Consider the following 12,388-nt stretch of genomic DNA (forward strand, 5'->3'; position numbering starts at 1 on the left):
CCTGTTGTCTAGAAAGAGGGATCTAGCTGCAACCCAATGATTTAAGCAGTGAACAAAGAAGAAATAACTGTATTTTTTATAAAATACCAGAGAAACCTGTTTGTCTTTTATTAAGCTTGAGAGTGGCTTCAATTGAAAGAAATCATAATTCTGCCTAATAATATACTGTGGTCCTGGAATTATTACTAGGCATTTAGGGTTACCTGCTAACTTTTGTTAAACATCCAGCAGCTTGTGAACCATGACCAAGCATTTTAAGTAAGAGGGAAGCTAACATGTTCCCTGCCAGACACCATGAGGCTTTGTCCCCATCTGTCGTGTTTGCTGTGATTGTTTTTATTACTGTGAGGCATGCTGCTCACATCCCAAAATAATCAAATTAATATGAGAGAAGATGCATGGTAACTGAAATGAAAGGGTGAAAATGGGGTGCAAATCTCTATATGTGTTCAACACATTCCAAATCAGCCCCTGTGTTTTGTAGATATGTGGAGAGTCTATGGAGATAATCACACCAATAGGGTTTAGGTACTGCATACTACAGGCTGAGCTTTTGATGTGGTTTTTTTTTTTTTTTTTTTTTTTAAACTGGTTGGAAACAGAAGTGCTGAGGTACTAACAGGCTGACTCCTGTTCTTACCTCTGCTGTCAGAGTAGTTCCAAAGAATGTTTATCAATATGGTGATAGGTGCGATATAAATATAAATACAAATATTTTAAAATACAGAAGATTATTGGAATTCCTCTATCTAGACTGCTCACATTCCTTCTCCTCTTTTTTCTGTTCTGGCTTCCTGATACCTACCCACTTTCCTTGGCTTTTCTGGACATGAGCTGTGGGCAAGTGTACTGGCAAATTCCTTTGGGACCTTTTACTCCACAGTGCCTGATACTTAATGTTCAAGCATATCATCCGAACTGGCCAGCTGGGAGATGGAATAAAAGTTTTTCTTGGTTGTGTGATTTACCAGTATAACTTACATTGCAGCTTGTGTTTGTGTGGTTTGGTCTTTTTACATTAAAGAAGGATTTTCTTTTTTCTTTTTAGCGTAACTCATTTTAGAAACACCATAATTCTGTTCTTCTCTACTTCTTGTTGCCCTCTTCAAAAACTGATGAACAGGTCACCTCATAAATTTCTTTTCTCTGAAAGAAATCTTCTGAATTTCTTTACTTTGAAAACCAACTCTCTTTTAGGCACCTTCATTCAGGAGTTTTGGAAGCCCTGTATACCAGAGGTCATGCTAGCCATGTCTCTGCACCCCAGCCTGCCTCCACGGAGCAATCCTTCCCTCTCCTGGCTCTGGAGCCAGGAGCAGTGTGGCTGAATCAGTGCATCTGAGTCAAACAGCCCTCTGGGGGGTCGGGTTTGGTCCTGAAGCCATACAGAGGCCACTTCTCTGCTCTTCTCTTCCTCCCACTGAGCTCAGGATCTGGCTGTGTCCCTTGCCAGGGTCTGCTCTTTGTTTAAGAGAAGTCTGTTTTCTCTCCTTTTCATTGAATACTAAGAATGGTTTGAGCTGGAAGGGACCTTAAAGATCATCCAGTTCCAACCCCCCTGCATGGGCAGGGACACCTTCCACTAACCCAGATTGCTCCAAGCCCTGTGCAGCATCATTTTGAACACTGCCAGGGGTGGGGAGGACCCTCCAGTGTTATTCTTTTCCCCTGAACTGGAACTGTAGCTCTTCCTCCATGTATCCAGGTGGCTGTTCTTTGAGTTAATGAATTAAGTTCTCTGAAATCAAATAGCCTCATTTTACTCTGAATGGGCTCACAGGCACAGGAGTGGGTAACAACATGGCTCGAAGCAGGAGGTCAGGCTATTTGCAAAATCTTCAGTATTGTCCTAATTCTGTTCTCTTAAAAAGTGAGATTCATAGAAAAGTCATCTGCTTACATGCAGAGGCAATGTTAATGTAATGCTAAGATGATTTTGTGAGATGAACTTAGGAAATATAGGAAAAGACAGCTAGCACAGCAGGATGTTTAAATCAGCATTATGTTGGGCTTTGGCTGCCAGGATCCCACGCAGTATCATTTGGGGTAATTTGTTGGGTTCAAAGCACTCAGGTTTGGTTCAACCCAGCCACAGCAACAGGAGCTGGTATCAGCTAAAAGAGCACGTGGATTAAGAAACTTTTGTACTCTGCCTGTGAAAGGAGGAGAGCACTGCAAAGGTGGACTGCATTTTCCCCACAAGGTTTGTCTCTTTCTCTTAATTCCAAGTTATTTAAATATTTCTTGTCTCTATACAATTGCCAAATAGGATGAGGGATTTCATTTTTACCATTATTTCTGCTACAGGTTTTTAGTTTAGAAGGCAGGATGTCCAGTTCAGATCCATAATGCCATCCCTGAGTTACAAGGACATGAATTTAAGGTCTGTGAAGTGTTCTTTTGTAGCTGTTGCTGGAGCATCATCAAGTGGAGCATCCTCTCTGCATGGGAATGGTCAGGGTCTCAGTACCAAGCTGCTTGTCAGCCTGGGCAGGGAAAGCCATTTGGAGAGGGCTGTGCATGGCCTGCTACCAAATGTGGTCCATCCCACAAGTTCCATTGCCCTTTCTCCAGTTTTCTGCTCCCTTGGGAATGCCATGGGCCAGCACCTGCCTTGGGCACTCTCACCAGCACTGACTTCAGCTGATGGTCAAAAAGAACTGTGAGAATGTACTACTAAGATTATTGTGGCATATTCTGTGACACAGAGGTTCTGCTCTAATGGGTGGGGAAAAGAGGTTCATAAATACCAAATGAAATTTTACCTAAGAAACGTGATATTTTAGAAGACTGGCAGTGTCTTTTCTGATACTTTTTGAAAGCCTTCATTGCAGCTTATGCAAAGAATAAGAAAATCATAGTGCAAAGAGGAGCTGTTTGCTTCCCTCAAGTGCTGTGTTTCCCTAGATGGTCCAAACTTTCCAGGTTTCTTCTTTTTATATACCCAACACTATATAAATCCTGCCATAATATTTGTTGACTCTTGGCATTCCTGTGTCAATATTTGAATCACCTGAATAACTTAATTCCATGGTATGCTAATGAAGTCACAGGAAACCAACTAACTTGATGGTAGAAAGCCCACCTGTGTACTCTGGATGTGAAGCTGAGCTGGAGATGGATCATGCTGTGCAGCAGATCATCTTTGCTAAATTGCTGAGTACAAAGATGCATTGTCTGACTCACTCACTGTGTTTCTACTACCATTATAAACTCTGAGAGCACTTGATGAATAACAGAGTGAAGAATGAATTCATCCATGTTTCACTCTGTAACCATCTATTAAAAATACTGAGCCAAATTCTGCCTCCAGATATACACAGCCCCCATTGAAGCCTGCCCACTGTATTTATTTTTAAAGATAAAAGCACTTCTGTTACTTTCACAGAGGACTTCTGTGACACAGTCCATTGTAAGGATGTGAGTATCCTTCCTAAAGAGCTTCAAGTGAAGCAGGGAGTATCTGCCTGGAAGGAGGGAGGACACTTCAGGGATAATAACCTCCAAACTGCAGCAGTGGGATAATAACCATTGCACCCACCTCTGTGATTTTCAGAGCCATATTCCCCATGCTTGGGTCCTGCCCAACCTGTACTCTCCTTGCTGAGGTTCTGAGCTACTCTGGACCCAGCTGCTGGAGCTCATGGGCAGGTTTGCACTGCTCCTGAGGTTTGGTTTCAGGTTCAAAGCACACCAGATTGGTGGGGAAAGCCTTGGGGGATAGGGTTTGGGTTTTACTTTTTCTTTTTTTCTGTGACACAGATGAGAATGTCTCCTTTTTCCCCAGAACAGGATCTGTTCTGTCCTAAAAGTGGGTGGCTCTGGATGTGTGCTACTCAATCTTATACAGAGGGACATGTTTGCCATGGCCTCATGTTTTGGAAAGGCTCTGGTCAGAAAATGTTCTCTAGTGTCATGCAGGGAACAGCCTAGAGGCAGAGGGCTATCCCTTCGGTGTGTAGGAGATGGTCTTTGCCCAGTTCAGGCTCTCTCCTCCATAATTACCCCATCAGCTCCCTCGGTGTGGTTTGAGGTGGCTGCACCAAGGCCCTCAGTGCACATGCAGAGTGGTTCACTGGTGAGTTTCCCATCAGAGCAAAGGAGGAGGGTGGGAGCATGTTTACTCTTTCTGTGGTTGATGGCTCCATGTCTCATTGCCTCCGAGCTCTGCAGTGCTGCTCAGCCCCCCATGTTCACTGCAGCTCAGAGGAAATGCTGGACTTGAAGTTTCACCTGCTCCTGCAGTCCTCGTGCAATAATTATCCCCAGGGAACAGTGTCAGGGTGAGAGCCAGATGTGTGCCAAAACCACGAGGGTTTCACTGGGAGGCAAAAGAGTTATTAGTCTTCTTTGGGGTGGAACTACAGCTTGAGTCATGTATTTATTGTGAATGAATTGTAATTTTCATGACTCGCTCTGATTTTCTAATTTAAAGCAGCTCTGAAATCCATTATTATTAAATGAAAATACCCAATCAGAAAGGGGTTGAGTTATCAATTGTGAGTGATTATCTGACACATAATCTTGCAAACTGACCTGACTGTGGAAACGATGGGTGGGTTTTTCTGGGGTGTTTGTTCAGTTTTTGTTAAATGTCTACAGAATATACTCACCATCCAGGTTTGTGCCTTCTTCCCTGCTCTGCTCAGCCTCTCTGGTATATAGCTGGCTGACTGTGTTCAGCTGATTTCTTTTAGGTGTGGGTTTTGGTTTTTTCCTCCCTGGAAAAATAAAAAGAAAAAAACCCCAAAAAGATGGCAAGTTTATTTGTAAGAGGCTTGCTGGTCTTTACTTTGCAGTAACTAGCTCAGGTCAAGCCTTTCTCTCCTCCCCTCATGGAAACACAGATTGGGACATGTTAGCTTCCTAGGTTTAAGTATTAAGGAGTTACTGCTACATTTTTCTGTGCGGAGTATGATTTGTGCAGTGGCTTGTTTTCCTGGCTTGGACACATGAGAGCTAATTAACTGGAGTTAAATACTTGTGAAGTAGCAAATAATTATTGGTTGTATTTATGTATAAATACTGATAGTCATGAGAGAACGAAAATGCTTGTGTGGGAAACAACTGTTCCTCATGGGTTGTTTTGGACAAAAGGGAATGAGTGTGAACATTCACAAAACAGGAAGCAGGGAGGGGTATAAACGGGTGATACAGCACATATGTTTGGGAACCCAGTGAGCATTTTCTGGGGTGTTTTGTGTCGTGGTGAGCAGCAGAGGACACATTGCCCAGCAGTTCTGTTCCCAAAGGGCATCCACTCTTTGCCCATGCAAGGAGGATTGCAGTAGCGTCTTCACTTCTTTTAGCAGTCATGGCACTGCTCCCTGGATCACCCTGGGAAGATGTTGTGTTACGGTGACTGATTCACTTCTCTCTAAGTGGGTCAACATTTAACTGTAATTAAGGTGTTAAAATTAGCTTAACGAAAGGGCAGCCCTCGAGAAACTGCTGCTAATAGTTGCAAGGCGCGCGGGAATCAGGGAGGATTTGGCCCAGAATTTTCATGGTTTGTTGTGGTTTTAAAGCAGCTCACTCAGGCCCAGGAGAGATAATCATAGACACTTCTGCATCTAAACCCTCTCACGGACGGGAGTTTCCCTGGCAGTGCTTGGAGTTCCCTGGCAGTGCTTCCCAGTCAGAGGCTTGGAGCTCATCTCTCCTGCTCATGTCGTTACAGGCCGAGTGGTGAAGGCAAGGAGCCATGGCGGAGGATAGGAAAGAGGAAGCCAAGGCACCACACTGGACTGCAGGTCAGCTTACAGAGGCTTCGTCGCACCCACATTCACCTGAAATTAAGGAGCAGGGTGGCGTGGGTGCCAGGCTGGTCAGAAGTGCCAATGGATTTCCCTACCGGGAGGATGAGGAATCAGGGCTGGGCGGCCACGAGCAGCCAGGGACGTACACTCGGACCAAAGAGAACGGGATCAACGGAGAGCTCTCAGCAGGGGACAGAGAGACTCCAGGTAATGCACCTCGATGCCCCACCACAGAACACAGAGCTCAGCAGAATGCTGGACGAGGTTTCTCCTTGGAGAAATGTTAGCTGGAGCCAAGAGTGCCTCAGGGCACCAGGGAGCTGAGGTGAGGGTGTGTGTGCCACCACAAGCTCTTCACAGAGAAGGCTGCATCTTCATCTGGCTTAGCCCAGCTTGTGTCCTCGCCCAGGATCCTGGGCAGTGCTCTGAGAAGACTTCAGGAAAGGCATGATGGTGCCTTAATGTGTGGTAGGTGGGACAGGGTCACCTCTTGGGAACAGGTGAATGGTCTGGTGTAGAGCAGCTGCTTAACTCCTCTGGTCTGGAAGGGAGTAGGAGACCACTCAGCTGTTGTACATGGATAACTCGTTGGGTTCTCCTGTTACTGCTTATGAGTAGCAACACCTTGAAACCACCAACTATTTGCAGAATAATGTCTTGCTCAATCTGACTGGGAGTACCACAGCACAGTGTCAGCAGTTATTCAGCCTTGCTCAGGCATATTTCACTGGATACTCACTGAGACTTTGTCTGTTTGTAAACTATGTTAGGATTTTTAGGATTCAGCTTGTTATTTGTGGAGAAAAAAAAAGCGTGACTGTGTCAAAATGAAATATGCAAAGAAAGTTTCCTGTTTTGGAAGTAAATGCTAATTCTCACTTTGCCAAGTTCCCACTTTAAACCCCAAATGCACAGTGCAAGAGGAATTTCTCTTGTTCAGACACAATTGCCCTTGATGCATCCATCCGTGCATGATAAAGAGATCTTTCCAGCAATGTCTGATGGCTGTTGACAGCATTTGGAGATGCCATCCATAATTTCTCAGCAGCCAGATAACTTTAATGCTCTTGGAGCCTACAGTCATTTCATAAGCAGTTGTGTTGGAAATGGGTCTCTCTGCTAAAAGTAAATTGGTTTAGATTTAAAGGGTCTCTTCTTGTGGATAGTCAGAACATGAAAGCCAAAGGTAAAAGAGCCCAGTGTAAGCATTCAGAACAACATGCTGTTGGTGGTTGTTTGGGGGGGATGATAACATGGTCTTGTCCCTTTGCTGTAACTCCACTTTGTGCTATGCTTAGCCAGCAAGCAAGTAGGAGCAGATGTGCAGGAATCAGAGAGGTAAAATGCTGCAGTTCTTAGGGGTTGGAGTGGGCATGGGGAAGACTGAGCCTGTTTCTCCATCACAGATTTTTTTTCTGCAGTCTTGGACACTGCCCACATGGAGAAGTTTGAATAACTTAAGTGGATGAAGAGGAATTTCCTCTCCTTAGAAAGAGAAGAGAGAAATGTTCTTCTCAAGCTCTTTCAGGCTGAGATTCTAAGCAGTTTTTGCTGTCTGAGAGGCAAATGAACATTTAATAGAGGAGTTTGAAGCTAATGGGTGACAAGATGATGAAACACACTGCTGCTCATCAATGGGCATTGTAGGAGTATATTTTTATATTGCTTTTTGAGGCAAAAGAGGCTAAACAGCAGAACAAATGAAAAAATGAGGTGCATTTGAGTGATCTAAAGGAGGCAGCAGGACTGGAGACACATGCTTGCCAAGGAAACCAGACTGCTCTTGATCTGGGTGAAGTTCACCTCAGTCACCACTTTGTGGCCTCATTTCCCCCGCCCCTGCTTTTTTCTCACTGTCTGCATAGATTGCAAGCTCTCTGGTGTGGGGACGTCTTGTATTTACATACAGTTTCTGCTTGGGAGTCCTAATATAGCCTGTCTCGTGGCATCTTTCTTTGTCCTTGAACACCATTAGAGTCCCTAAAACTGCTGGGTGGAAATTCATGGATGAATTCCAAGCTTTCTGGAGACTTGTGCAGTGCACGCTCACACACTGGCTAAGCTCATATTTAATTAAGGCAATGTAAACAGTATTAAGATACTTAAGATACATCTTTAATATTTTTTTTTTCTTTTTAATGGAGAAACCTGTTGGCAACTTACCGTTGTGATAGAAGGGTGCTGGGGTTTGTGTTGCCATGTGACACGAGTATTTACTTGCTGGATGTGCCTAATGCCTTGTGAAGCAGGAAATTTAGAGGTGGATTTTTAGTGTTTGATTCAGAATATGGCCTTGTAATCAGGATTGCCATTCACCACAAAATTCAGTCCTCTTTGCTGTGCTTGTCTGCTTGTCAATTTTAAATACAGTGTAATAATTATCAATAATTTGAATCGTTTAATCATTTGTAGTAGTTTATTGACTCCAAGCAGCTGAGGAGAAATGCACAGGAAGCCAAGGTCGGCTGAGATAATCAGCCAAACTGTGAGTTTGAGTGGATTTACAGGGATTTTCTTTTCCCTGGTGCAAGTCCAGCACCATAACTTATGAAAATCTTTGGCTTCTCAGCCTTTTGTGTCAGAGTCAGTAAATCCCCTTTCTAACAGCAACCACCTCACCCACAGCAGATCACTGGTACAAACAGGGCATTTCCCACCCCTTACCCCATCCCTGCTGCTCCTGCTGCTGAGCCTGTAGGTACGGTGTGAGGTGTTTCACCTCAGGAAGCTTTGTGACACCGGACTGACCCGGGAGCTGGGATTTAGTCGTGAAATGGGCCTCTCCTAGGGAGAGGAGGTTTTCTGCAGCCATGCAATAGTCCCCTGGGGGCAGAGCAAAGCAGCAGGGCACCCATTTGCAGGGCTCATGCTGTAAAATCTGAGGGCTGTGTTTTAAGAGGAGGGTTAGAGACAGGCCACCAGGACAAAGGCACCTTATGCCAACACTGATGCAGAGGTGAGGGGTGGTAATGGGGGAGGAAATAATACTTCTTGCCAAAACACATCCACTCCATCACTGCAAGTGACATTTTTAGGTTTGCAGAGTTAAAATTTGCCTTCCTCTATATATGTGTCTCTCTCTCTCTTGGCGTCTGTCTAAGAGTTACTGAGTCTGACCTCAATTTTGGAATCCTCTGAATCTGGCTGTTGTGTTGCCTTTGATTGATCTGTCTCGGTATCATGCTGGTAATGGCTGCATTACAGAGACACATCAATGCCTTCCTTTCACATGGGCTGATGGGGACGTGGGAGAGTGCACAGGGCTGTGGCCAGGGCAGCCTTAGGGCTGAGCCAGCTCCTACTGAAGTCAAAGGCAGATATGTGAGAGAGAATAGGCCAGTATTTTTGGCACAGCTCATGGAAAGCTTTATGGATGTGATATAAGTACAGGCAGTAAAGCAGCTATTCATTTGTATCTGTATTTATATGTATATATATATATATGTATTTGTATGCATACATGTATGTATGTATGCAGATCAGCTCAGCCCCTCTCTGTCCTCAGCCCCATACCTTTGCCAGCCACAAGTGTCAAGCTGCCCAAGGAGCTCCTGAGAACACCTTTTGGGTGATTTGCAGCACTCCGCAGCCTAAGATCCACCAAGTTTCAATGCCTTTTTCACCTGCACACACAGAAAGCATCTTTGGTGAGGATTTTGGAAGTACTAAAACAGAAGGATGACATCTGTAGCTCTTGTCAAGCCAGACATTTTCACACCCTGTGAGATGTGTGCTGCAAAGGAAGCTGTCATGTAATCATCAGTAGAAACTCCCTCTGAAGAGGGCTGGTGGGGAAACCTTTAGATTGCACCCCCTGATAGAGCACAGGATGTATTTGATTTACAGTGAAATAGAGGAGTGGCAGCCTTTTGTTTGCCTACTGAAAAGTCATGGTCAGCTCACTGGGAGGAAGGGCTGAGGAGCAGTACAGATGTGCTGCAGCTTTACCTGGGAGCCAACAGTTTAACCCAATCCATCCTGTTTGACTTGAAAGGAATATCATGCTGCAAAGGTTTGGTCTCTTACACTTAAAATGCTCCAATTTTTTTTCAGCAATATAGTGACTAACCTGTCAAATTTATATAATTAGAGGTAAAAGTAGTTAGATGCCTTGTGAAGCATTTTCTCCAATATGTCTTGATGTACAGTGACTCAGCTGGTTAAGCACTTTCTTCAGTAGATGCCAAGTTCAGATTTATAATTGGAGGGGGGTGGATTAGCCATATAGTTATTGGATGAATTATTTTTTGACACTTGAAGGGCAAACATTTCCTGCAATCCTATTACCAGAGCCTCAGGACAGTGGCTCTGTCCTGGTGTCAGTCAGTGTTAAGAACAATAATGCATCCTGCCAAAGTGGCAAACAGCCCTACACTATTTGGCAGGGTACCTGAAAGACGTGGGATGCAAAGAGACTGCCAAAAAGTTATAGCAGACTTCCTGACCCAGTCCAGCAGACCCACTTGCAGGTTGAACTCTTCTGCCTTGCTTTTAAGAGCCTTTGAGTCACAAGAAAGGTGAGTGAGATGCAGTCCATGACGGATAAATGAGAGAAGCTGGGATTTTTGATGTCACAGACTGTGACATGTTGTTCTATAAGTGCAATGGGAAGTAGATCCAGCAGCAGGAGGGGAAGGAGAGGCAGAGGGCTGGGAACTGGTGAGCTGAAAGCTGGGAAGGGAGCAAAACAGGGGCGGGAAGGGCAGGGAAAGAAAGAAAAACTGAAGGTAAGAACAATAGAAAGAGGTTGAGTTTTATCTGTTTACCAGAGCCAACATAGCTTTTGCATGATGTCAGATGTTGCCCAGAGAAGGGGAGATTCAGACAGCAGGAGTAGCACAGTCTGTAAGGAGCAACCAAGGAGAAAAGTGGCAAGGGGACAGCTCATGTTACAGCCCTAAATGTGGTTTATCCTAATACAGCCTTTTGGTTTAGGCTTTGTTCATCCAGGCCAAATAGGCATCTGCAACAAATCTATTCCTGTGACCAGCTGTTCTTTAAACAAGCTGCAGGGAGTGTCAGCCTGAAAGACTGGATCTGGCCAGGAAACAATCAGAGATGGGGAGTCCCATTAGGTTGGCTGTGCAAAAAAGCCATGGTGAAGATAGGGATAGTTCTGGTGTCAGTTAGCTGACAGTATGTCTAGGAAGCTGCCTGTATCCCATCATCTTTCCTGGCCTTGCTGTGTAGTAGCTACTCCCCAAGTAAAGAGGATCTTGTACGTGCCCCTTGCCACCACTGTGCTGACAGAAAATCGCTGGGACGGTTCTGGTGGCTCAGGGCTCTGGGCCCACAAGGGCTGGGACTGGAGCTGCCGTGGCAGGTTGTGAGGTTGCCCTTCTGTGCAAGGGGCCACAGCAGCCTCTCTTGCCTCAAACTGTACACCAGGTCATCACCCAGCCCCACGGTGTGCTAATGATTTTTCCCCCTCTAATGACTTCTCATTTATTTTTACTTTCCTTTTTGTGTTTCTTTCTCTTGCCATACAAGTGATAACACTCAGATGGCACTGCCAGTAAAAATACAAACAGCCCTTCTTTTTTGTACAGAGGCCTTTTTAGTCTTTCTTTCGAATAGGACTGCTTTGTCAGAGGCTGTCTTTTCATGTAGTGGTTCACGTTGGCCATCTTGCTGATGGCCAAGCCCTCCTGGAGTTACCAGAGCCCCCCAGAAGCTCCCTGCGTGCCCATTTCCCAGAGGTGCTTCTCAGCCTTTGTGTCAGATGTGTGTTTTCAGCAAGCTGTATGTCTCAAGCAACACAGGCAAAATGCACAGAAGGATGAAAAATCAATGGGGTTCAAAGATGAATGGGATTGCTGTGTTTGTCCTGTTTCCATTGTTTATTTTGTAAAGCTGGAAGGGTGCATCTTACCATGTCACTGATGGATCCCATGGGAAAGAAGCTGTTAATTAGGCATTTTGATCTCCCTCCTTTTGCCCAGGAAATGTGACAGTGCATCATCTTTGCCAATTTAGATACAGGCAGACACAGCAGACTTCTGAAATTTTTCTTCTCCGTGCTAAGAGTAACACAAGTGTCATTTTCTGGAACACATCAATGCAATATTTTAGACATGTTCGAATGACATTGCTGAAGAGACCACAGAGAGAAGCAGCAGAACCTCTCTGGGGCATTCATAGAAAATGGAGGCGTTTTTACCATTCTCTATTAAACTTGTTGTAGAGACCCTCACAGCTCTTCCTCTGCAGGGGACTGGGAACAAGGCCAGAGAAATTCCTTCTTTTCCCATGCGTCTGCCACCCCCGTGCTATCTTCTCCCTGACTGAATTTTCACTAACAGCTGCAGAGACCACTCTGCAGGTTTCTCTTTGGCTGGCACTATCAGTCACCAAATCCTGTAAGACATCACATTTTGTCCAACCCAGACCTCTCTGAGGCGCCTGACTTTGCCTTCCCACCTCCTCTTGGGACTTCAGTCACCTTGACAGGCAATCAGTCCATCAGTGACTGAAATGCATTGGTAGGACCTGGAGGGTCTGGCACAGTTTTGGGCAGTGCAAGCACGCAAAAACTATTGCCTGAAAGAGGGTTGGGTGGGATAACCCAGTGCTGTTGACTCCCATGGCTTAGAGTTAGACACCTGAAGAAGTTCAGCCATCGGTCTCTG

The 12,388-nt window shown here is 45.0% G+C and overlaps 1 protein-coding gene across 43 annotated transcripts in view; it reads left to right on the plus strand.

The window, feature by feature from the left end:
* Window positions 1-12,388, plus strand: part of MAP2 (microtubule associated protein 2) — a 223,989-nt gene that overhangs the window by 146,979 nt on the left and 64,622 nt on the right. For 38 of the 43 annotated variants that reach the window (XM_071746807.1, XM_071746812.1, XM_071746829.1 and 35 more), the window contains one exon: window positions 5,681-5,966. The exons of the other annotated variants lie outside the window; for them this stretch is intronic. In XM_071746807.1, the coding sequence (XP_071602908.1) occupies window positions 5,705-5,966 (262 nt within the window). In that variant the 5' untranslated portion in view covers window positions 5,681-5,704. The remainder of the gene's footprint in view (window positions 1-5,680; window positions 5,967-12,388) is intronic. 43 annotated transcript variants of the gene reach the window in all.

The sequence above is a fragment of the Heliangelus exortis genome, chromosome 6 (genome assembly GCF_036169615.1).
Source record: "Heliangelus exortis chromosome 6, bHelExo1.hap1, whole genome shotgun sequence".
NCBI classification, from domain to species: domain Eukaryota; kingdom Metazoa; phylum Chordata; class Aves; order Apodiformes; family Trochilidae; genus Heliangelus; species Heliangelus exortis.